The following is a 27,683-nucleotide window of genomic DNA, read 5'->3' as shown; positions in this document are numbered from 1 at the left end:
AACAGTTTGGTTAAAATGTAGCCATGTCCGTAATTCCATCTTGTATTTTTTCACCTGTCAGTACTACTGAATATTTAATGTCTTTTGAAAAACACATTTTTCGAAAATGACATAACCGTGTATTGTTTTTGTTTAAAATAACCGTGTATTGATTTTGTTCAAAATACCTAGACAAGCGGAGACATTCAACACTATAGAGACGCTTTATAGTTTACTTTATATCGTTGCATTCACTCGAATACAAAAACATTTTTCTTTCTGTTTGACTGTAAAATTCGGAGGAAGTTCAACATATGCAAGGAAAATACCAAAATAGTTTAAGGACTACAACATTATATTTAAAATGAGCGGAAATCGTCAACATGGTTCGGCTACAGAAAATGTGCCAGCACGTTTTGAAACAAATGGCAACTTCGGCATTGGTTCTCCAAAGTTCGAAACTCCTGTTGAAATAGGGTCGTTTTCGTTAGACATCAAGACGGAGTTTGAGAACTCTAAAAAGTCTATGAGGTATTTCATCAAACCTCCAAATCCAAAACGAGTGAATTTCGACTTACGTAAAGGATACGATACAATGATAAAAAATGAGAAGGGAAGGGAGTCTCATATCCTTAATATTCTACATTGGATTGTTGAAAACCTAGAAAAATTTCCAACAAAAGGAAGAAAGTGCACAAAAGGGTATGTATACACTATTATTGTTTAATTTTCTATGAATTTTATTCGCTTAAGCAGGTTCTCCTTTATATTTGACTTTTAGGCATCTAAACAGGATGACAGTATCTAACATCAAAACAACAAAGAAAAATAAACGTGCAGAAATTCAGAAGGATAAACAACATCCAAAGGTACAGCTTACTATACGCTGTAGAATAACAATGATAATACTAGTATCATGTAATATAGCCGCCGTCAAAAGTTGTTTTCTTTTCAGTAGGATCACAATTTCCTTGGTAATATGTGGTAGCATGCATGTCCATTACCTCCATGAACAGGCTCAATCAAACCGAGCCTGCAACATTTTCGTTTTTGTCGTGTTGAGCGACCTGTGAAGTTTCCACTTTTCTCTATTTTATCATCACAGCAGCGTTGTTTGTGCCGTGTGGCGGCCGTAAAAAGTCTCCCCGTACATTCAATCAGGGCTGTTATATTTCGATCTTCTCAGATCGTTCAGCACGACTTTTATGTCGTGTTATTGGTACTGTTTAGTTTATCAACATGACCATTTCGGCCCGGGTGGTTCCAATACACCAGCTTTCATAGCATTGGTTATTGTTTAATCACCCCTTGGATATGGTGCCTGCTTTTTAAGTTTTGTCTTTTGACAGTTCCTGTGATACGCATGCTCCATAACCTGTGATCCCCTTCCTAAATTCCAGTTTGTTTAGTTCTACCCATTGTTCTCGTGAGCAAACCTTTATTATTGGACAACGCGTCTTTATGAATAAGCCTCAAAGGTATCATTAAGTTCATATTCACCGCCGTTTGAATACATCTGCGGATGTCTCTAAATTACTTTTTGTACTTTTAGCATGTGTAAATGTTGAGTTCTGCTCAACCCGGGGCTAGAGGGCGTGGACGGTAGCATGCATGTCCACTACCGTCCGTGAACAGGCTCAATCAAACCGAGCCTGCAACATTTTCGTTTCTGTCGTGTTGAGCGACCTGTGAAGTTTCCACTTTTCTCTATTCTTTAAATTCCTGTAATGGTTCCCATGGTCAGATCATGGCGTCTGTGATCTCGTTTCAGTCAAAATCTTACAAGTCTTGTATCAAAAGAATTTCTAAAAGGTGTAGAAAAACAGAAATTATCATGTCGTTTAAAATTATCCAAGAGCGTCTGCAGTCGTTTTCTAATGCATAACATATCTGTACACATACATTATGATTATAAACAAGTGTTTTACCCTTTAAATAGAAGGGTGGAGTCCGCTACCATTTCCGAGATGGGGCCCGGAGTAAGTATCACGATAAAAGATATATCATAAACTGCAGTATAAGAGTAAGTGTGAAATATTCATCGACTTGTAACGAGAAATACTGTTATAATCATGTTGAAGCGTGTGTCATTACTTATTCATTGTTCGGAAATTCATTGTGAAAGTCGCGATTTTCTAAATATACATAATAGATGCTCTCTTTTCATGTATTTATACAGGTTGAAATACACTCCGAAACATCAATCTATTATTTAGTACGTAAAAACGACTGTTAAGATTACTAAGTTAAAGCCTTCACCATCAAAATACAGCTATAAAACAAAAAAAATGATCAAAAAATCTCATCTGCGAGGATCTGTGTTAACAAGATATATCAGGCTTTTTGATATATCCAGGAACGCGTTTAATTGTGATGTAACCAGAAAATTGACATGGAAAACATAGGTTTACTTGGTAAGATACCTTGTAATGTGACCTTGCAGCTTCGGCAAAAATTCTGCAATTATTTCGCTTGGTTGAAGTATTTGCTTTCAAAGGATCTTCTTACACAATTTATCGACTATCCCAAAAGCAGTTTTTATGTGCAGTGAGACCTGCACAAAAGCCTGTCCACAGTTGTACTATTATTGATTCTTTCCCACAGTAAGCAACACCGTTTGCATTTCATGCTTTGAATACGGCTAACGGGCCCAACAGCATGGTAATATATGTCGCTGCTTGTTTCGAAACGGCGCTAAACCATAAATTGTAAATATTATGCTGTAAACTAGTCAACAAAAGTTTATCATATCAATTTACGTGTCGCTATACTGTATGGATTGTTTATCTTGCTGATAAAATAACCACTGCAGTAGAGAGAATGGGCCAAATAAGGTTACACAATTTTATGAGAGTTTATCAGTTTTGATAGAAAGTCGCATGATAAAAATGCAGTTTATTGTTGGTTAGAGTCAATCGGTGGATCGATATTTGAAGGAAAGACTTTTGTTGGAAATTGGTGGAGTACGTTTCATTGTACATAATTGTTGGTCTGCTCGGCGAATATTTTGGTTGTTTGGTTGTTTAATTGTGGTTTTGTTTTGAAATTGATACTTTGGTTGTTGGCGGTCGGAATTGTTAGTTCTTTTGAGAATTTAAAGTATATAATTTGATTGCTTGTTTCAATTTGTGTATTGATGAGTTGTTTTGAGTTTTAGAGGTGTGTAAATTGATTTTCTGCAGTTTGGTTGTGTATTGTTTCGAATATATATTTTGCTCTGAGTTTTGAAATTTAATCGTTTGGTTTTGAATGTTTCTTGGTTAAAGCTTGTACTGGTCTAACATAAATATCGAAATACTTGTGACATTTTGTTCATCATAAATACCTCCGTATGTGTGATAATCTTGACGAAAAATGGTGCAAATTTAGTTTTGTTCTAGGACAGAATGTTTGTGTTGCGTGTTTGATTCCACCAAATAACCCTTGCAGAGGAATCCAGTATGTCACGACATTCCCTACACACATTGTACTGTGGCGATATAAGAAGTCAAACTTTGGTGTGTCAGCAGGGCCCGAATGTTTTCAGAATGAAATAAGAAAAGCATTAGATGGGTTACAACACGTGATGAACATTGCGGGTGACATTTGTCTGTATGCAGAAGATGAAGAAATGCATGATATATTCCTTAAAGCGTGTTTCAGAGCCTGAAAGAGAAAACTTTGACTGTGAATCGAAAGAAATGTATCTTCAAAGTAAACCAGATTAAGTTCTATGGATACATACTGTCTGATCAAGGAATTACCCCGGACCTGGAAAAGGCAGCAGTCCCACAAGTGTGACAGAACTACAAAGTTTTCTTGGAATGACGAACTATGAATCGAGATTCATTCATGACTATTCCACACTGACTGAATCATTACGTAAGATGACTCAGAAAGGAGTAAAATGGCAATGGAGAGAAACAGAAGAAATTGCCTTTGTGAAACTAAAATATGCATTGATCAATGATCTCTTATTATGACCCAAAGAAAGAACTCGAACTTACAGAGGACGCATCAGGTGTTGGAGTTGCTAGTATCTGGACTCAGGAAAACGTAGGAAAACAAGATTATTGCTACTCAAGTAAAAGAGATTACTACACTTGAGTAATTCTGTTGAACATTTCAAGATGTACTTGTTTGGAAAAACCGTTCAATTCAATCAATGACGCGAAATGTCTCGAAGCAATTTTCAACAACCCAAAAGCTAACCAACCACAGAGGTTAGAAATATGGATACTAAGACTAGTTGAATACGAGTTTCGTGTTCAGTACAAGGAACGTACCGAGAATTCCATCCTCGTAGCCATTGTACTTTTAAAGTATTATATATTATTTCATACCGTTTGTATTCCATGCTTTTAATACGACTAAAGCCAGGCGACTACTTTATGTATCAGAGAGGCAATCGGCATAGAAGTGATATAATATGATATAGCATATATGTCTCAGATCTAGTATACATGTGAATACAGCATTAGTGTTAATAAATTTTCTGGTCTTTTCAGATCATAGTGTCCATTCAACCTTTTCATATTTGAAAGGAAAACTGGCCTCTTCATTCATACCCTAGTGGTGATGGATTCCATCAAGAATGAGGTGTATAGAGAGATTAATATAAATTGTAGAATTCCTTCACAGTCGGCCCAAAATAAATTATTTTATAAACTGTATAATAGAGTTCCGTTAAAGCCGATGCTAGGTGGTTTCATGGGAATCTACATTTCATTACATATTATAAAACCGAGTTAGTTTTCAGTTCCTTTGGTTGCATTTCATGTTTTCAAAGGAATTTCTGGTAGATTTTATCAGTTTGTATTCTTCAATACTATTAATTTCGTTACTTAAACATTTATGTAGTATATGTGTCAATTGAAAATTAATTGATTGTCTTGTCTGTCGGAACTAAACCATACCTGGATTCCTTCTTAAGATGTGTTAAAGTAATCATGTTTTCGGGGAAGAAGGTGTTCGTTAGAATTGCAAAATTTTATGTTAGAATCGAGACAGGTTTATCCATGTTTCTAAAGAGTTAGTATCAACATTCTCACCACGATACCATTTTTTTACCGATGGATCCATCAACCTGACCACGACGAACATTAAAATTAGAAACTGAGTGAAGTCTTTATTAAGGTCCTTAAAAGATTCTCGTCTCTTTAATTATTTAAAAAATTCCAAATGATACCTACAGACTTTCCAAAGGCAAACTATAACATATCTTGAGCAATTTCGTCAAAGAAACAAAACATAAAGCAAACCATCATGCTTAATTATTTTATTTCAGAACTAATCAGAAAAAGAGGCAACTGAGAAGTTCATATTTATCTGGTACCTTTATCGGAACATTAAATGCATCAAATGATTAATTGTCGAACACAAGTTTATTAAAATGTATGAAAGTTTATCCGATAAAAGTTTTCAGCAAAAGTAAGTTATTTGTGATATAATTAAGGACGCATGTTCGTTTTATACCTTCTATATTCATATTATAGCTAATATATTCTTTTCAGACCGAACAAAGGAGCCTCAGGGCGAGATATACCAAAGAAGGACAAAGGCAATTCTGCTTCTTCTTTTGTAAGTTACAGTTTTAATTGACACGAATTATACAATTTGAAAAATAAGTACCCTTAATGAAATAGAATAAAGTTGAAACGAACGAATATACGTATGTAACCGGGAACGTATGACAATAAAATGTTAATGTATAAGTATATTGTTTACTGTATATGATAGACTCATCAATTTAAAAACAATTGTATAAAATATATATGACGCAGCATTAAAATGTAAATGGTCATTCATGTACAAATTAACAAGAATTTGTTTATCATGTTATTTCCTCTTTTTCTATTTCATTAAATTCTATTTGCACAAATAATTAGAGCCAACACTCGGATGACCAGAGTCAGATTGACCGAGAACTTGCTGATGTACAAACTGGGTTAAGTGACATGAAGATTTCTAAAGAAGGTGATTCAGAAGCAAGTGCTCCATCAGATATGTCAGCTGACGGAGAACCAAGGTACTAAAGTGTTCATTTAAATAAATGATTTTTTTATCAAATTGTATTTTTCTTCTAATACATAATTATCGAGGGCTGTGAGCAAAACTATTGTACCCTTTTCTTTTTCTTGATACTGTTACAATGGTTTCACGATCGACCCACGGTATATCTATATATGGCAACGATATGTAAGAAGTTTAAAGTGTTTGTTGGAAAATGCTTGTACATTAATCGTACGTAATTTTACCCAGTGCTACTCAATGAGACTAATTTGTTCATTAGATCTGTTTATATACAAATCTGCGTTATGATTAAAGGCAAGTAACTCTCGTTGGAGCGGCTCATTCCTTTTGAAGTTACTTGCAAAATTTATAGTAAACATATGTGTTTGTAACTGTAATATTATAATACAATTACAATTTAAACAAAACTCTAGTTCACTTAATATATGCTACCGACCGTTCTAAGGATGTTTCCCTGTTTTGCAATTTGTCTTTTGTTCATACATGTACTGCTTGATATGTTATATCTGTTGTGTGTATATCGTGTTATTTTTTACTCATTTTACAATAGTTTTATAGTAAGTAGGAAAAACTTCGTTTTTCCAGAACCCTTAACACAAATTTTGTTTGTCGGCGAGGATTACTAGCAAAAGTAATGTGTACACCATATGAGGAAAGGGAAGACTGGATCATAGCAGTTGTACTTCATAACGGGACTTATTATCTAAACGAGATTGAGACGGAACAGAAAAAACAGGACAAAGCAAAAATGGCGGAACAGAAAAAACAGAACGAAGCAAGAATGACGGAACAGAAAAAACAGGACGAAGCAAGAATTACAGATGACGAAATGTGTTGCTGGGGTTCGAAGTTTGAACAATATCTGAAATCAGGTTTGATTTTAAATGCTTAAGACAGGTAGCAAGGACATTACTATGATAAGCATTATCAGAGTCAAATAGTGTTGAAACATGAAAAAAATAATCTTTTGCATGATAGAACATTTTCTCAGGAAGAAATTTTGTTTTGACTGATGTGCCGATGAAAGCAGATTTTTTTTTATATTTGCATAATAATACTGATAACTAAGACTTTCTCGTATAGCAATCTCTCCTCGCACAGCATTGGACCGTTTAAATTTTAATATTGATTACAGTTACACTTACAAAGCGAACCGCCTTAATTTCATTTGTTCTTCATAGATTCCAAAGATGGAGTACCGGATCCAGACGCACAATACAATAACTGTGAAGCATTCTATACTGTTGTCAGGACACAATTGAACAATCATTCTCTAGGTAAGTATAAAATATGTGAAACGGTGTTGTAAAAATATTTTGCAACATAATGTGTAGATTCTTACGTTAATTGGATTTTCTTTCATTTATATTAAAGCCTGATTTGGAAAATAATCATGCAACGTCTCGATTTAAGAATGATCTAAAACCATTGCAGGGTCTATCTTATCATCGGATGATTTATTCCTGTTCAATTCTGAGCTAACAGAATAACTTTTGTTGTTTATGGTTTTGTGTAATGTTTTTTGCGGAACGTAATATATGATTGTTGTGTTAACAGTATTTAATGTGTCTATGACGATCGTTTCATTATTAAGATAATCGTGGAGAGTGGTAGCATTTTAACGTGCTACTCGTAGCACAATTCTTTTTTATACTTGGTGTCTATAAAATGTTAAAATGTTACCTACTGTCTTCATATTTCTGACTTCGCTAATGTTCACATTCTTTATTGTATGCAATATTGTGTTTATACTCGTATGTTAATTCAGCGTAAGTGGCAAGCCTGATGGGATTCTATGATTCACCAATAATAAGTTACTGTCCTAAATAGGATTATCAAGTTACAGGAATATGAAAGAACTGAATCAACGGAAACTCACTATCTAAAACATAATAATAATCAGAACATATATCATATGATGTAAAAACCTACAAATAAAGAGAAAAATTGAGTACATTTAAATTCATTCCAATAATACGGATTTTGCTTCACAAATATATACGAAAGCAATGTCCTACTGAATGGAAATGTGATTTCACATCTTGCCTGTACCCAGACTAATTTCGTAAATATTCAAGTTCTTTATAATTGGTGAATCAACTTGGGCTAATTATGCATAACTAACTACAGATTTACTTTTATACTTTTATGCACGAGATTATGCTTTGATTGTCCAATGCAACATTGTTTTAAAAGGTTTTACATTTCAACATTTATATTTCCAAGCTTTGTTTAATAAACGCACTTGTTGGTAAGGCCCTATGGGTAGGGAAGTGTGTAGTATTTCTTTCTTAAATATTACATGGTGGCACCATTAACGGGGGGAGGGGTGCGGGTGAAACTGTATATGCAGCTCGTCTGGGCGAACAAGATGCTTTAAGCACTGGTATTGGCAATAGGGGTAAAATGACCTCAAGGGGAGAGGTGCGGTCATGACTGTTTGTGCCCCCTTGAGTGGTGGGGCATATAGATTTGGTCTTGCCCGTGCGTCCGTGTGTCCGTCCGAAGTTCGCGCCTAGCTCAAAAAGTATTTGATATAAATTGATGAAACCTTGCATGAGTTTTTACCATGAAATGAACTTGCGTGCCTCTTATTTTTCGTGTGGTTCCACCCCCTATTTCCAGAGTTATGGCCCCTGAAATAGTAAAAAGAATGCACATTTTTACCTTGTGACACGCCTAGCTCAAAAAGTATTTGATATAGATACATGAAACCTCCCATGAGTCTTAATCATGATACGAACTTGCGCACCTTCTATTTTTCATCTTGGTCCGCCCCCGATTTATAGAGTAATGGCCCCTGAAATAGCCAAAAATTCTCATTTTCACCTTGTTACGCGCCTAGGTCAAGAAGTATTTAATATTAATTTGTTAAACCTTGCATGAGTCTTTATTATGATATGAACTGGCGCACCTCCTATTTTTCATCTAGGTCCGCCCCTTAGTTCCAGAGTTATGTCCCCTGAAATAGTCCAAAATGCACACTTTCACCTTGTGACGTGCCTCACTAAAAAGTATTACATTTAAATTGATTAAACCTTGCATGAGTCATTATCATGATATGAACTTGCGCACCTTCTATTTTTTGTCTGCCTCCATCCCATATTTGCAGAGTTATAGCCCCTTAAATAGTTAAAAACGCACATTTTCACCTTGTGACACACCTAGCTCAAAAAGTATATGATATAAATGAATGAAAACTTGCATGAGTCTTTATCATGATATAAACATGCACACCTCTTATTTTTTGGCTGGCTCCATCCCCTATAATTAAAGTTATGGCCTCTGAAATAGTCAAAAATGTACTTTTTCACCTAATTATGCTGCCTAGCTAAAAAAGTATTTGATGTAAATTCATGAAACCTTGCTTGAGTCTTCATCATGATGTGACCTTGCATACTTGACATTCTTCTTGAGAATCTTAGCACTTATTACAGAGTTATGGTCCTGGAAATAGACAAAATAGTGGATTTTTTGTTTGTGATGCCCATATCTCAAAAAGTATATGGCCTAGAATAATGAATCCTTTTCATAATATGTTTGTTGAGGCTATACCCCCATAAGACTTTAAAACTTGAATTATTGCCCCTTATTTGTGACAAATGTACCAGTGGGGGCACACCCTGTGTCCTACAGACACATTCTAGTTGTTACAATAAGGCTGTTATTATTATTATTATTATTATTATTATTATTAATATTGTTATAATAACTATTATTATTATTATTATTATTATTATTATTATTATTATATATAACGCCAGTAAATATATCATTGTATAAAAAAGTAGGTGTTTAATCAAATTATCCATTTTCAGTTTCAGTTTGTTTGGCATGATTGAAGCTTTTAATGATACGTGCTGGTACTTTAATGGCATTATAAGCATGAACAGACAAAAAGTGAAATACATTTACCCAAAAGAGTAACTGCTTAATAAAGCTAATACATTTGATTTAAAATTTACATTTTACATCACAACTTATTTCTTGTTCAAGAGTTTGTTTGCTTGCTTTAATATAAATCTTTTATACCGCAAAATGTGGCTACAACAAGATTACCGCTATCACAAATTACGGAAAGTCTTCAAAAGGTTTTGTCATCACAGGTCATCCGAAGTTTGTTAAAATAAAACACAATCCTTACAAAAGATCTTGAACTTAATCGTACACACTAGGTACACTATGGGGTGCAAAATCAAACAGATGTATGTTCTTGATGGAATAAGTTTTAAACTAGTTAAAGGATTATTAAACGAGGCAAATATAGTTAATGACTGATCGCTCTACAGGTAATTACTATTCTACTGACGGAGAGGATATTAAAAATGTGAGAACATATTACCCAACTCTTTTTGCACTTACTATTGTTCATACTATGTTATTGAAATGTGCATTATATGATGATAATACAATGAAATATGCTGGTACTGTTTAGTTTTTCAGCTTGAACATTTCGGCTTGGGTGATTCCAATACCCCTGTTTTTGTACCTTTGTGTATTGTTAAAGCACCCATTGGATATAATATTTTGTCTTTTGGAAATCTGTAATTATTATATGTAAGCTCCATTTCAGAAGATCTCCTCTCTAAATTCCAGTTTGTTTAGTTCTTCCCATTGTTTTCTTTTTTAGGGCAATCCCATATGTTTAACTAGGGACCATACACCGCTTTTCCATTCTATGGAATTGCACTCCGTGTATCATTAATTTGTTTTTAACCCCGTTTTTCAACAGTATTTCAGTTATGTAATGGCAGGTAGTTACATTAACCAATGTTCCTGGATTCTGTACCAGTACTTTTCTGTTCTGTTCAACTTCCTCACATGTATGAATAAGAAGTGGAGGACGATTTCAGGCACCCTGCCTTTTATAAAATCACCACGGAAAACACACTTTTCGCCCAGGGATCAAACTCACGACCCCACGGTCCGTAGATCTGCGCTCCTCTCCATACTGAGCTTAGCGGACGGGCCTGTGTGTCATTAAAGGTTCCATGTAAACCGAATTACAAACACAGCTCCAGATGTCTCAAATTTGTTTTTGTACTTGTAACACGTGCAGATATTAAGCTCTGTACGTTCTGTCTAGCGCGCGTGGGCGGTAGCTTTTTTTCCACTACGTCCATTAACAACCCAGCCTGGAACATTTTCACTTTCATCGTGTTAAAACGTAGACAGCCTTAGTAGTTTCCATTTTTTCGATCATTGATGCCTTATGAATAACGAACAGGCAAGTTACTCCAGCTCCAGCTTGTCTGGTCGAACCATTAAATGTTAAACTAATTTTGTTCTCGCTTCAGATAAGTTATTGAGAACACTGTCATTGTGTTACATCGTGTTTGTTCCATACAATCGGATAATTGGTAGCTTATTTTAGCTGGTGCCTTAGAGGGGAATTATCTAATTTATACCTAATCTGCACCTTTACACCGTTTAATATGTATATCTTTTACCTCTTTTACCTTGGTTTCATTACTCTTGTTCTTTGCGATTGTTATTTTACTTGTGTTTCTTCCTTATCAATGGTCCTTACGTAGAGTGTGCATACTTTATCTTTCCAGTGTTTTCCGGTGAAGTAGACGCTCTAAATACTGATAAAGAAAAAGGAAGCTACTACGTGCAGTTCAAAACAAATAGGGAATTCGTCCATCAAGGTCACGTTAAAACGTTTAAGAGGTTCGCAGATATAATATGAGCCACGCCATGGGAAAACCAACATAGTGGGTGTGCGACCAGCATGGATCCAGACCAGCCTGCGCATCTGCGCAGTCTGGTCAGGATCCATGCTGTTCGCTAACAGTTTCTCCAATTCCAATAGGCTTTAAAAGCGAACAGCATGGAGCCTGACCAGACTGCGCGGATGCGCAGGCTGGTCTGGATCCATGCTGGTCGCACACCCACTATGTTGGTTTTCCCATGGCACGGCTCATATATCAAAATAAATTATTAGTAAAAGAAAATCTGTCTGCTCTCATTAAAATTCAAACCGTTTTGGAGGCATTTTGTTGCATATTTTTACTGTAACATAAAACATTATTGCTTTATTTTGTTTCACAATTGAACAAAACATTTATTTTCAACAAACCGTGTTATGTTATATTCAAAAGATTTTGATCTAATGTCTTTTAAAAGAGTTTAGTCGTTTTCATACAAGGATTTCTGACACATTTATACACGGACAGTTCAGTCGCTATATGCCCGGGGGCATGCTAATCACATTTACCAAACGCAACGACAGCACGTATATGTCATTTACGTTTAAAGACACTGTTATGTACTTTTGGAACATCATAGAGATTATTCGCATTTAATTGGTTTTAGTTCCCCAGTGGTGTTTTGTCACTGACCGTTCAAATCCGCATCTCTCTGTATTTCTTGATATGGTTGGTTTTCGTTGTGTCTATTTATTCTGCTTTTCGGGTAAATGTTTTTATGAATAAGCCTATCGCCTATACATATGTTTTCTTAGAATGTGGCTATTTGTCACTGATTTTTTACAATTCACAGATGTAAAAACATTTAAAATCTTGTATACGGAAATCTGCATTTTAGAAGTACAAAGACCTAATTTACAAATGTAATACTGTTTTTATCATTTTTTTTTTTTGATTTAGGTTCAAGGTAAGGAATTGGTGGACACAGAATTATATCATAGGTGTGCAAGAAATAGTCTGCGGCTTTAGGGACGATAAAGGAATTGTACACAGACTGGAGTTCTACAAAACTAAAGACTTGCCAAACCTTGCAAAGGTAATGATAATGATCCATTTAACTAGTTAAACAATTACTTTTGACAATTTATGCTATCAGTACTCACTAACTCGCTTAAAAAGAGCCGCAACATTGTGGTTAAAGAGTAAAATCATTATACAGGATTTCCAAAGTCAACAACACTGCAATAAAAGTAAATTTTTTAATCAGAAGTTCGGGTGTATTTCTAAATAGCTATTACTTCTATACCAATTTCAGAAATTGATTTCGGAATTTCACTGCATGAAACATGTTTCATTCAACAGGTTAATACTATAAAGTTGTCAATAATATTACAGATTTTAGCACTCAAAACTTAGTTGATACAACAAATTCTATGGTACTACGTATTTATTGAATATCCCTTGTATGTTTCAGGATTTATATAATCCATGGAAACCCAACGTGTGCTTCAATTTCTTGGATCAGTTTCTGTCGTTTATCAAATCCGCCATAACAACAGACGACCACAAGTAAGTTTTTTCTGTAACAATTTGTTTAAATTTGCAAGATATTGATATACCCTACCATTGCCTTCGTATTGTAACATGTTGTTATTGTTGTTGTTGTGATGCAAATGATGGTTATTTTGCCAACAATCTTTAATGTCACGCTATAAACAGTTAGGGTTATGAAATATGTTATTATATCTAATGATTACCAGTGTTTTAACTCGTAAACGGCGCACACTTTGCAAGAAAGCTGCATTTATTGTTATTTCACATGTATGTTTCATGTTTACGTCAGCCATGATCATTGATGCATGATGGGATTGTATAACTTCCGTTGTCATTAGCAACTGCTTCCAGTGTTTTGTTTACATTACTGTAAATCACTATGTTTCGGCAAAAGACTTATTTCGGTGGAAATCCCATGGTATTAATCATTTTAAGAAAGCCTTTTCTCTTTGTAACAGTAATTTTCTATCAAAGTTTCATTCAATTTTAGCTTGAGATCGTATTTTCTCTGGTTGGTTTGGTTGGTTGACAGCGTTCGTCCGTACAAAAATTGATCGTTTCCGAACGTCAATCGAGCGATTTTCGAACGTCGAACACTGGACGTCAACTAAAACGAACCGTCGAACATTTTCCGAACAAGTTCTTGTTCGTTTCCTTAGATTTAGTATAAATAGGGCTGGAAATGTTCGACTGCAGTCAGTTTTTACAACAGCTTTCTAGCATACGTTACGGCTAAAGAACAGTAATTTACGAAATTAAATGGTACTTAAACCAGTTTGACTTTCCATTTACCTCTTTGGACTAAAGCTAGAACACTACATAACTGGTCTGCAATATCTAGAATTTGATACGCATTTTTCGAAACGTAGATGATCTATTTTATAATTATTTTCGCATTTAATACTGGTCACTGACTCAAACTCGATCTTTATATAGAAAAGCCTATATAATATTTATTAACCAAACTTCGTCTATTTCTACGGGGATTTTGAACGTCAGAAGTGTGCGCCGTTTCGAAGCATAAATTATACGTTCACGAATATATTTTCCGTACATGTTGGAAATCATCAAGTCGTAAAGCCAGAGTATAGGCATCTATTAAAATCAGTAAAATTGGAACAGTATTGCTCTTCTTTCTATTGGTAACTGGGTACAGACCCACTTAAGTAGCCTAAGCATTTATCTTCTACCCTCAGCATACCTGCACCAATATTACAGAAGCTTACAGAACCATTACAAATGCTTGAATTTTGAGTGTTCTGTAATTTTGTGATCAAGTCTTTGTCTGTCTGGGTAAAAGATCACCTCTACGAGCTCGCAGGATCATTACAGATACTAGGATATAGTATTTTGTAATTATTGTGATCGAATATTAGTCCGTCCTGATAACAGATCAACTGTACGAGTCCAGCAGCCGTTGACACGTTACCACAGATACGCACATTAATCGAGTTGAAACATAGCTGGACCGTAACATTTTTGGTGGCAGCGGTGGGATCTGATAATTTAAAATCGGATCCTGAGATACGAATCCAAGTTTTTTGATAGTCTTAATTTCAACTCAGAGGATGAACACGCTAGAGGCGAATGACAGTGAACAGGAAGTATTCTTTAATCATAAGGATATGGATGCATGTAGTCAAGACGGTACTGAAGATAGCCAGTCTGTAGATTCATATATGACGACCGAACGGGAAGACGTAGGTGTCAACACTTTACGCGATTGCCCGGACATGCCCGGTCTTGAAAACAATGACATGAATGGTGTCCTTAGTAGTATAACTGGTGTCTTGAAAGATGTAGTAAATGAGCTAAAAAGTATAAAGCAGTCCCAGGGGGTACAACATAGTTCTAACAACAATAATTACAGTCCCAGCTGTACAGATACACATAGAGAATTAAACAGGGAAACAGATGTAAGTCAAAATACCTGTAGGCCCACTGATACTCCTCCCGAAGGGAGGCCAACTAATACATATAGAAGCCGCCAACAGCAGCACTCTGTTTCTGGAACTATTCCTTACCATGCGAGATTTTCACAGTATGCTAGCGAAGTTCCACCCTATGCAACCGGTAATGTTAGGGGCATGCATAGTGAGGGTTTGCCACCCAGTGCAACTGGTTACAGAAGTGATCAGAATGGTGATCACCGATCACCACCCGGTATAACTGGTACCTGCGAGAATGGGTATGCGGGATATCATCCATCACCCCGTACAACCCGCAATTTTAATGAGCTTAGTGATTTCCATCCAAGGGTCAATGTACAAGCACAGTACCTCAACAGACAGCGTAGCTATGAAGGTCCTTTTGATACAAACACTAGGTACTATGGCCACAATAAACGAGACGGCAGTCACATTAAAATTGCACCTTTCACTGGAAAGGAAGAATGGAAAGTATGGATAACCAGATTTGAAGCCATTGCACAGAGATATGGTTGGTCGGATGATGAAAGGCTGGATCAAATATTACCTCGCATTGACGGCCAAGCGGCTCAGTTCGTGTTTTCGCAGCTTCATCCAACTATCTTGACAGACTATAGGGCGTTGGTAGGTGAAATGCACAATAGGTATAGGGTAATAGAAACACCTAGATCTTTCGCTGCAAAGTTCAGCAAAAGAAACCAGAGGGTAGGGGAAACGGCCGAGGAGTTTGCGGCTGAACTTAAGGTCCTATATGACAAGGCACATGGTTTTCGCGATAGGAAGACAAGGGACGAGGACCTAGTACGCAGGTTTTTAGATGGCTTACGCGATGATGAGGTATGTTACGAGGTTGAATATCATAAGGAGCCTGAGACTATTGACGCCGCTGTATTCCACGTAGTGAACCTGGAACAGACAAGAAGTATGAGAAGAAACCGGAACAGCACCAGAAGGGCACATGATGATGCATTCATGCATAAGAAGCCTGAGTATTATGAAAGTGACGAAAAGAGAGATGCTAGGAATGAGCCACACTTTCAGAAAATAGGAAAATGTGAAAAGGATAGAAGCCATAGTCATAGCCAAGGTCCAGAGGGCAAAGATGAGAGTGTAAGTAACGATACCCTTACAAAAATTTTGCAAAGGCTCGATAAGTTAGAGAAAAGCAAACCCTCCTACCATAGGCAAAGTAACCAAAACCGAAGAAGCAAGGAGGTTGAGTGCTTTCAATGTCACAAGTTGGGGCACTTTGCGCGTGAGTGTCCGGATAGAATAGAATCAGAAGGGGGAAGCAGACGACAAAATGAAAGAAATCAAGGGCAGCAGAAGAGTCCTTTAAACTCCAACGGACCAACTCTTGCGGCCAAAGGGAGGTCCCAGTAGAAGTTGTAGGCCAAGGACATATTAATGGAGAGTCGGGTGAAGAGAGCTCAGGGCTTGGTACCCACAAGGTGAAGCGCTTGTATGACGGGGTGTATCTTAAAGGACAAATAGAAGATGTTCCGGTGGTATACACGGCTGATACAGGGGCTTCTAGAACTCTTATTTCATCGCGAGTGTATAACAAAATCAAGGAAGAAGTTAGGCCAAAACTGAAGAAAACTACCAGCTTGAGAGGAGCAAATGGAAAGCCAATCAGAGACTGGGGAGAGGCCTTATTCACCATGACAATAGGTACCCTAGAGGTCGTCAAGGCGGCTAGAGTAGCTGAAATTGAGGATGACGTCCTGCTAGGATATGATGTCTTAGGATGTGGTGAAAACGGGGCAGCGGATATTTTGCTGAGCCAAAATAAAATAGTTCTAGATGGGGTAGAGATTCCATGCTTTCAAGTAGGGAGGCCTGAAGCGGCACGAAAGGTAGTTGTGGCAGAAAACCTAACCATCCCAGGTCAGTCAGAAGCTCTTGTTGACGTCTTTGTGTCACGCTCAGAGTTTGATGATGAAGACCAACTTGCTGAATACATAATCGAGCCGACCGATATGTTTAAGGAGCGTCACCGATTAATGATGGCAACCTCTTTGGTGAACATCAATAGTGGAGCAACATGCAAGGTCAGGGTACTGAACCCTTTCTCAGTCAATGCAGTGTTAAGGCAAGATGCAGAAATAGGCAGGGCGGAGAAGATTGACAGGGTGTTAAGTGTGGTAGTACAAGAAGAAAATGAAAATGAAGAAGCCAATATGTGCAGAATAAGATGTATCAATACCGGTAACAAGAAAGAATCATCTGTCTCAGAAACGTGCGTCGAAGCTTCTAGTGAAGATGTCCCTGACCATCTTAGAGGGCTCTTTGAAAGGTCAACGAAAGATAAATCTGAAGTTGAGAAAAGAGCAGTGGCTGGTCTTCTGGTGAAATACAAGGACACCTTCTCTAAAAATGAATGGGACATAGGTCTTACTGATTTGACAGAGCATGCTATTAATACAGGTGATGCCCAACCGATCAAACAAAGGCCAAGAAGAGTTCCGCTTGCCCATGCTGAAACTGAGAAGAATGCAATTGAAGAACTGCTCCGAAAGGGTGTCATCCAGAAAAGTACATCGCCATGGGCAAGTCCAATTGTGTTGGTCAAAAAGAAATCAGGAGCTACCAGGCCTTGCGTGGATTACAGGAAGGTCAACAGCCTTGTTACACCTGATGGTTTTCCACTACCCAGGGTACAGGATTGCTTGGACGCAGTTGCTGGATCGAGCCTGTTCAGTTGTTTTGATTTGACTAGCGGATACTTTCAGATTCCCCTTAAAAAGGCCGATATACCAAAAAGTGCATTTTGCTGCAAATTTGGACACTACGAAATGACACGGTTACCTTTCGGCCTGAACAATAGTGCTAGCACATTTCAGCGCACTATGGAGCTTGCGTTGCAAGGACTACAGTGGGTCACCTGCTTGGTCTATATAGACGACATCATTGTATATGGCGTTGACTTTGAACAACACATGCTCAGAGTCGATGAAGTCTTGAACAGGATCAAAGAAGCTGGACTTAAACTAAGGCCCGACAAGTGTAACATGCTCCAAACTCGAGTGGTATTCCTTGGACATGTAGTGTCTGCAAATGGTGTGAGTCCTGACCCAACAAACGTCGCAAAAATAGTACAGTGGCCAAGACCTATAACTTGCAAGCAAGCTAAACAGTTTGTCGCGACAGGATCCTATTATAGACGGTTTGTGAAAAATTTCGCAAGGCGTGCCCGTCCGTTAATAGAGCTCACCAGGAAAGATGCAACATTCAAATGGGACTCGGAATGTGAACAGGCATTCAACGACCTAAAGATGGCACTTACAAGTCCAGACATAATGGGCTATCCTATGAACGATGGAGGCGAGTTCATTCTAGATGTAGACGCGTCAGGTGTAGGTATCGGAGGGGTGTTGGCACAGATACAACAGGACCGCGAAAGAGTAATAGCTTACGCCAGCCGTGCGCTCAATAAAGCAGAAAGGAATTACTGCATTACGGAGAAAGAGCTTCTAGCTGTAGTCTACTTTATACAGTACTTTAGGCAGTACCTTCTCGGTAGGAAATTCTTGGTCCGCACCGATCACCAAGCTTTAGTTTGGCTGTTCAGCCTTCGCGAGCCAAACGGTAAGATTGCACGCTGGATAGAGATACTAGCTCAGTATGATTTTGAGATCCAGTACAGACAAGGTAACAAGCAAGGTCATTGCGACGCTTTGTCACGTTGTCAGACGCCCCGAGATTGTACCTGCCACGAAGTGGACATGACCGAACCTCTCAAGTGTGGGCCTTGTCGTAAATGTGTACAGAGAGCATCCAACATGTCACTCGAGTTCAAAGGTCAAGCTGAGGGCGAACTTACAAAACAGGGAAAAAAGTGAACTGGAGGAGGGTAATGTTTCAAGTGTAAGGGCAATTACAAGTGAATCGCGGCCAAGCACATCGAATGCCGGAAGTGGCACTGTGACTCGACCGAAAGTCCAAACATGGCTGGGCTCCAGTCTACCTGATAAGATAGCCTATTATCAGCACAATGATCCCGATATAGGTTTCCTGATAAATGCACGGAAGGAACAGCAATTGCCAGGGAGAGAGACTATGGTTGGTAAAAGTCATGCTGCCAGGTACTACCTAACACTGTGGGACTCTCTAGTAGTAAAGGATGATGTCATTTACAGGCTATTCAATAAAGCTGATACTGGCAGTGAGACCTTACAGCTTATAGTACCAAAGCAGCTGAAAGATGAGGTCATGTTCCAGATGCACAACCCGGTTATTGCCGGCCATCTTGGGGTTAGAAAGACTAAGGCTAAAATATCACAGCACTACCACTGGCATCAGATGAGAGATGACATAAAGTTATATGTTCGAAGCTGTGATACATGTGCGGCAGATAAGAAACCGCCCAGAAATCCGAGAGCTCCATTGGGATCCCTAAAGGCAGGTGCTCCTTGGGATATCTTGGCAATTGACTACACCGGCCCGTTTCCAATTACACCCAGAGGGAATAAGTATATTCTTGTATTGACGGACCACTTCACTAAGTATGTAGAAGTGTTAGCAGTCCCAGACCAAACAGCAGAAACCTGTGCCTCAAGGATATTGAATGATTTTGTCTCGCACTGGGGGTGTCCGCTTTCCATCCATAGCGACCAGGGCTCCGCTTTTGAAAGCAAGCTGTTTAAAGACCTCTGCAAGATGCTGGATATCAGAAAATCAAGGACAAGCGCCAGAAATCCGAGGGCAAATGGTCAGTGCGAAAGGTTCAACCGGACACTTCTAAAGATGGTTAGGGCGTTTCTAGCAGGTGAGCAAGAAGAGTGGGACCTTAACTTAGGATGCTTAGCTGGGGCATACCGATGTACGCCAAATGAAGCTACAGGTCTTTCGCCAAATCTTTTATGCATTGGCCGCGAAATCCGATTGCCAGCCGACCTAATGTTCAACCACCCTGAGGCAGTGACTGCATCACTCCAAAATGAAAGTGAGTATGTCCGGCATTTGAGAAACAAAATGCTGCACGCCCATGATGTAGCGAGGAAGCATCTTGCAGCCAGTGGAAAAAGAAGCAAAGATATCTATGATGCTAAGTTGTCTTTCCACCGCTACGAAGTAGGTGATGTATTCTGGTGTCTGCATGAGACGCGAAGACCTGGAATTTCTCCGAAACTAGAGAAGGCTTACGATGGCCCTTTTGTCGTCAAGGAAAAGCTCTCTCTTGTCAATTTCATTATTCAGCTGGACGATAACAGAACAACAAGGACCGTTCATCACGACAAGCTGAAGGCGTATGATGGAACTAGTCCTCCTGCATGGGTAGCTCGCACTGCTACTTTTCTTAAACAGAAACATGTCTAAATATGATATTTTCAGTGACATTCAATGTCTATGTAAAAGTGTAAAACTGTATTATAAGTTTTTATGTATATACTACAAAGTAAATAATGCCTCTGAATATTTTTGGAAGACTATGTATAAAAAAACATTGTGAATAAACTTATGGTGTAAACTGTGTTTGTGCTTAAATTTGTTCTTTTAAAGGAATGTATTTTTACAAACAATAAAAAGGGAAACTTGGATAAAACTTATGTAAATACTGTGAAAGGTGAAGGTTGTAAGAGTATTTATATAAACCTGGAGTATGTAAAGGACTCATAAACTGATGGCATAAATAAAGCTACTAAAATAAATGGTGTAAATGGTTTCATACATTCACAGTGCAAAATGATAAAGTGTACAAAGCATTGTTGTATAACGAAAAACTAAAAGGTATAAAATCCTTTAACTGTATAAAATATTGCGATATTTTAACGAGAATGAACAAATCCGTGGAAGTTAGCTACGTGGCCAGACGTTGCAGAACAAGATACACGTGCGCGGTAGTTAAAACACTTATAAGAGTCAGTGGCCAGGTGTCTTTAAGTTAAGAATGCATATAATTCAAAAGGCCCTTCCAATCTAATTTCAGAACACGATGTTACCACAATTCCAGAACAGGGGACGAGCATACCGGTGCCGCCACTGCAGTAAGATCGAACGGAAGAGTAGGATGGTGGGGCACATTCTGAAAACCCATATACCGATGGATCGGGTGCCGTACTACTGCACACTATGTTCTTTCCGGTGCGAAGATAAGGATACCCTGCTGGCTCACATCAAGAAATATGCCAGACACCGCGATGAAGAATCCAAGAGGGGCACTCCAGACTACAATCAAGTCCTGAAAAAGGCACCGCATCCAATATACGTCAGCGACAAGGACATGGTCATCATTAGCCGAGAGGACTCATACAGGTGGCACGCAAGGCATATGATCTCCCAAGAAGACCCTCTAGAAGAAACTGATGGCCTCTTCGAGGAGGAGGAGGATGATACCGTAACAACGGCAGATGGTTTAGTGCTGCCGGGTTGGATGGCTGGTGTTAAGCAGGGACCGGTGTTTAGTCCCACTGGTTCTCGTAGTAGGGTCTCACCTAACGTTACAGCGTCAACGAGGCCATCAAATTGCCCAACAAATATTGGCCACAGTTATATCCCGGCTACCTGTACTGTGCCATCAAATACTCTGGTTGGCTCGAGTGATTACCCGGTTGTGTCAACAGAACAACCTTTTGGTGCACAGGGCACAGCACGATCCCAGAAAGAGAGTGATCTGATCACCATCAATGCAAGGGACCTTGCAAGTGTCTTCGAAAGGATGGAGAACCAGCCTCCAACCAGTAACGTAGTACCTTCCTTGCGCATTCCAGCCTTTAGTGGGGTGGGGAGCCAGCCTCCAACTACAAGCATTGCACCTGCTCTGTACACTCCAGTCATGCCAACCAGGACGCCAAACGCAAGTTTGAACACCCCATGTCTGGACGAGAAGGGAACAGAGCATATTCTACATACCCTGATAGATATAAACCAGGAGGACCCGCTGATGCAAGAAGCCAGCAACGTAACACCACTGACCACAACGTCTGCACAAGTGGTGCCAGAAAGAGGAAGCTCTGCAGATGAACCTGCACCTAAGAAGAGGAAGACGGAGGACGAGACGAAACTAATGAATGCTGCTCTGAACGCCATTGTTGCAGCAATAAACGATGGCACCAAACGTGTAGTGGATGCCATAGATAGCAACACTCGCGCCATAAGATGCCAGGACAAGACCCTTGATAGAGTGGTTGGCGAGCTCTCGAGGATTGAGAGGAAAATCGCAATGATGGAGCGAGCACAACAGCCTCAGGATCGCGCCACCGATACTAAAGTAACCAAGGGCAAAGAAAACGCAAAGCCCTTAAAAAGTGTTGTGAAAAAACTTTAAATTAAACAATAGCGCATCATTTACAACAAACTGATATCAAATTCCTAAAGAAACCTTACGTATAAAACTCTGAAAAATTTTGAATTCAGACAGTCAAAAAGTGTTAGTTTAACTTAAATGAATTTGAGCAGTGATATATAAACTTATTTAAACAGCGAATAAATAAACTCTGACTTTAAGGAGATTTCACGGTTATTTTAAAGCAACTTTTATACAGCGCGTATGGTTTACTCAAAAGTTGGAACTGATTGAACTCTTACTGTGTATTGCGTATTGAATTTCAAACCTTTCGAGGAAATGACATTAGTTGAATGTTATGACGCTATTGATGTTACAGAAAACTTTTACCGGGTGCTTAAGTCGTTGGTGTTAATTGTTATTTACTCTGTTTTAAACTTTCTAGTCAGAAAATCTAATTTAAATTTAAAGTCTGTAGGTAAGGCAGCAGGAGCTTTGCCTTTGTAAGAGGGGGGTAATGATATACCCTACCATTGCCTTCGTATTGTAACATGTTGTTATTGTTGTTGTTGTGATGCAAATGATGGTTATTTTGCCAACAATCTTTAATGTCACGCTATAAACAGTTAGGGTTATGAAATATGTTATTATATCTAATGATTACCAGTGTTTTTAACTCGTAAACGGCGCACACTTTGCAAAAAGCTGCATTTATTGTTATTTCACATGTATGTTTCATGTTTACGTCAGCCATGATCATTGATGCATGATGGGATTGTATAACTTCCGTTGTCATTAGCAACTGCTTCCAGTGTTCTGTTTACATTACTGTAAATCACTATGTTTCGGCAAAAGACTTATTTCGGTGGAAATCCCATGGTATTAATCATTTTAAGAAAGCCTTTTCTCTTTGTAACAGTAATTTTCTATCAAAGTTTCATTCAGTTTTAGCTTGAGATCGTATTTTCTCTGGTTGGTTTGGTTGGTTGACAGCGTTCGTCCGTACAAAAATTGATCGTTTCCGAACGTCAATCGAGCGATTTTCGAACGTCGAACACTGGACGTCAACTAAAACGAACCGTCGAACATTTTCCGAACAAGTTCTTGTTCGTTTCCTTAGATTTAGTATAAATAGGGCTGGAAATGTTCGACTGCAGTCAGTTTTTACAACAGCTTTCTAGCATACGTTACGGCTAAAGAACAGTAATTTACGAAATTAAATGGTACTTAAACCAGTTTGACTTTCCATTTACCTCTTTGGACTAAAGCTAGAACACTACATAACTGGTCTGCAATATCTAGAATTTGATACGCATTTTTCGAAACGTAGATGATCTATTTTATAATTATTTTCGCATTTAATACTGGTCACTGACTCAAACTCGATCTTTATATAGAAAAGCCTATTATAATATTTATTAACCAAACTTCGTCTATTTCTACGGGGGATTTTGAACGTCAGAAGTGTGCGCCGTTTCGAAGCATAAATTATACGTTCACGAATATATTTTCCGTACATGTTGGAAATCATCAAGTCGTAAAGCCAGAGTATAGGCATCTATTAAAATCAGTAAAATTGGAACAGTATTGCTCTTCTTTCTATTGGTAACTGGGTACAGACCCACTTAAGTAGCCTAAGCATTTATCTTCTACCCTCAGCATACCTGCACCAATATTACAGAAGCTTTACAGAACCATTACAAATGCTTGAATTTTGAGTGTTCTGTAATTTTGTGATCAAGTCTTTGTCTGTCTGGGTAAAAGATCACCTCTACGAGCTCGCAGGATCATTACAGATACTAGGATATAGTATTTTGTAATTATTGTGATCGAATATTAGTCCGTCCTGATAACAGATCAACTGTACGAGTCCAGCAGCCGTTGACACGTTACCACAGATACGCACATTAATCGAGTTGAAACATAGCTGGACCGTAACAATATTAAGGTCGTAATTGCATCTATTTTCATTGAAATATATTTTAGAAGTCATGGGTGTAACCGAGATGCAAGGGTTGAGGTTGCATCTCCGTTTTAGATGAAGTTGCATTGAAATATGTAAATGTAATTTTTTATGTGGGTTTTTTTTCGTGATTTTCCTGCTTGCCACACTTGCAGATATGAGCTATGCACGTACATTTTATTTAAGGGTTTTGTCTTCTGTGTGATTGGACAATAACTCTACATATCAGCAGCCGACATGGAATAAAAGTTTAAACTGGCAATTCTAAAACTGCGGTAGAAACTTGCAAAGTGTTTACTCATATTTATGTTACAGAACAATCTTCGAAAGAAGCGCCATTTTATCAACAAAATTAAATTCTCTTTCAGAAAAGTACATATACTAAAGTGGTCTCCAGGTGGACCAGTCCGGTGCAGTCAACCGCTAGTGGACTCGGAGTACAATTTCCTTCCTGACTGGTACACAGACGCTTTGAAATAAAAAAATAACGTTTCAGTGTTTAACATTCGAAACTCAGATTGTTTATAATCAGAGCTTTCCTTAATGCTTAAGTTAACTTTGAATAGAAATTTAGCTTATAGTTACATCTTTTAAAAAATATTTTACTGTAGTTGTTGTAGCGGGATTTGTGTTATTGTTTTTTGGTTGTTGGTGTTGCTGTTGTTGTTGTTGTTTTGTTGTTTGATTCTTTTATCTTATAGTTTCAGAATTTTAAAAATATATGATAAACTACATATACTAAATAGATTCCCACGTTTGCTTTAAGGTATTGGAACCCTAATAGTAATGTTTAACACATGGCTTTTGTTTGGTATATTCTTAAAGATGACCATGTTTCGCACTGTGTTGCAAATTTTAAATAACATTTATCGTGCCGTATTTTTTGTAAATCTTGTATAATTTATGGTATTTCCTCAAGCCCAAAGAGAGACAAATTTCAATGTGAAGGCCGCTATCTAAAACGTTTGCAGGGAATTCATTACACCATAATTTTGATAAAAGAAACATTAAACTATTGTTAAACGATTATAAAACACAAAATAAAACTGTTATATACCTTTTTTTTCAAGGGTGCCTCAAGTAAACAGATTAAATGAGACAGAATTCTAACTCCAAGATTGAAAAACTAAGGTCGAATCCTGTGTTTTGAATTTTGCTCGCCTCATTCAAAAAAACCTTGGGGCAGAAGTGAAACCTACCTGCATTTCTTTCACAATATGTAATCTAAAGAATGAAGGCAAAATAGATAACTTTTACCGCATGTAACTCACTTTGAACAGCAAGAAATCGCTTATAAAATGAAGATTTTCCTCTTTTGTACAATACATCTATAATTAGTCTTGAAAAAAGTAAAAACTTGCTTGAAAAAAAGGAAATTTTGAAAAAAATTGGTCTCAATGGGGCTTGAACCTACGCCTCCCTGAAAATTGGAGTCAAAGTAGGTTTATGGTAGGTTTATGGTAGGAATTGAATTCTTTTCAAAAAGGAGGTACTCTATTACGGGTCCAGTACCTTTAATGAAAATTTTAAAAGTTTATATAGGGAATGAATTGCCGTAGAGGTGAAAATGATTACGTCAATATAAGAAAGCGTTGTGGCCTATATATCAGAATTGTCAAGCATGAAACTACAAACATATTTGAATATTTATTGATAATATCATGAACGGTATATGATAGAAATATATGTATTGTGTGAAATACTAACGTAGCTGTATCATTTAGAAAATTTCATGTCATTAGAATTCACTACCCATGTATATTATGTACTATCTGGTTGGTATTCCATCCGTTTTTATATTGTTTATCGTATTTACAATTGTGTGAATTATGCATTTAACACAAGCCAACTATTGTATATAGTTTTAAATTCCGATTCTGCAAATTCATGTCCTTTCCTGAGCTTATTAACAATGTCAATTTTACAGTGAATTATGCTTCTTTTTAAAGTCATCCGATTCAAGTGATTTTATCCTGATTTTATTATAGCATATTATTTTATCAAAAGGTGTGTCATTTCGCTATTGGTTACGTGAAACATATGTGTGTTCGGGTTTAACGTCTTTTTCAACAATTTTTCAGTCATGTAAACGACGGTGTCTACTTGTAGCAGTGAGCACAATGCCCAACTTTATAGTGCTGCCTCGCTGGAATAGCACGCCGTAGGCACGTGACATGATACCCCACCCAGTCACATTATACAGACACCGGGCTGAGCGCCCTAGTACCATTGTGTACGTCTTTGGTATGACGCGGCCGGGGATCGAACCCACGACCTCCCGCACTCAAAGTGGACGCTCTACCACTAGGCTACCGTAAAACATAGGCATGCAGGTAACACTGAAGGTCATATAGGACATATTGATGCTCTACATAGCAAATGTATTGTCATACTAAATTGAAAAGCAGGTCATTGTACAAAAAAGTTCCTTTTATGATTCTTCTTTTTTCATGCTCATTTTCTGATAGCCAATAAAATTTTCTTTTCAGTTATATATTTCGCGGTTACCTCGTAGGTGCATTTTTTTCTGATTTATCTGATAGTCTAAAAAATTGAAAAATTAAAATAAGGTATAATGCTGTTTATTATTTTGAAGTACATGTAATTGTCTTTTGGAAAATAAATGGAATGGTCCTGATATTAACATTGTGATTGCGACTGTTCGTTTTCAGACCCCAACACCTGTCCGGGAAAAGTATATACATGTACAAAGAACATGTAGTTTGCACCTGTATTTCCCTCATAAACCTTAAAAAACACCTTAAAAAACAATATAAAGAGAAACTTATTTTGGACAACAGATGAAAAACCTATATACTTCTCTACATTGTCTTAGTATGTGTTGTCGAAAAACCAATGGTAAACTTTTTTCGGAAAATGAATTTTAACATTTATAGGTCAGAATATCCCAAATACAATTTATATTGAAAATGAAATCTGACCATCTTTTCCACCAAAGGCAAATTCTGCCAAATAATTCCAAAAGAAGTGTGATAAGACTATGGGATATAGTACAAAAAATGTTAATGCTTAATAAATACATTATCATATTTCAAGCCCTGTCTTGTATTTTTGCGGGGAATGGGAAATTATTTGCCCGTAATTAGAAATTAAACAAAAAGCCTACACATGCAATTTCCTGCGTATGACACTTTAAACTATCTGCTTCTGCTAACGTCATAAGCAGTTATTACTGACCTTGATATTTCAGGGCATAAATAAAAAAAAACAGCTATGCATTAGGAAAAAAGCACGTTGTTTTGCAAATAAAAGAAATTATGAAACGCCATTTAGAATAACTGAAAGTTATTCATTTGAAAAATTACTATATTTTGCATAAATATTTGCAATGAATAATGCATTTATTA

At 37.5% G+C, this 27,683-nt stretch overlaps 1 protein-coding gene across 1 annotated transcript; it reads left to right on the top strand.

Moving 5' to 3' along the window:
* Nucleotides 1-182: 182 nt before the first annotated feature.
* LOC123563692 (decapping and exoribonuclease protein-like) lies at nucleotides 183-27,233 on the top strand. Its single transcript, XM_045356643.2, has 9 exons — nucleotides 183-681; nucleotides 5,472-5,538; nucleotides 5,847-5,986; nucleotides 6,577-6,863; nucleotides 7,173-7,268; nucleotides 11,550-11,664; nucleotides 12,603-12,738; nucleotides 13,117-13,211; nucleotides 24,684-27,233. Exons 1-9 carry the CDS (start codon nucleotides 344-346, stop codon nucleotides 24,793-24,795), a joined length of 1,386 nt encoding a protein of 461 aa, XP_045212578.2. The 5' UTR covers nucleotides 183-343; the 3' UTR covers nucleotides 24,796-27,233.
* The last annotated feature ends 450 nt before the right edge of the window (nucleotides 27,234-27,683 follow it).

The sequence above is a fragment of the Mercenaria mercenaria genome, chromosome 2 (genome assembly GCF_021730395.1).
Source record: "Mercenaria mercenaria strain notata chromosome 2, MADL_Memer_1, whole genome shotgun sequence".
NCBI classification, from domain to species: Eukaryota; Metazoa; Mollusca; class Bivalvia; order Venerida; family Veneridae; genus Mercenaria; species Mercenaria mercenaria.
The sequence above is the reverse complement of the archived record's forward strand: the minus strand, read 5'-3'. Positions and strand labels throughout refer to the sequence as shown.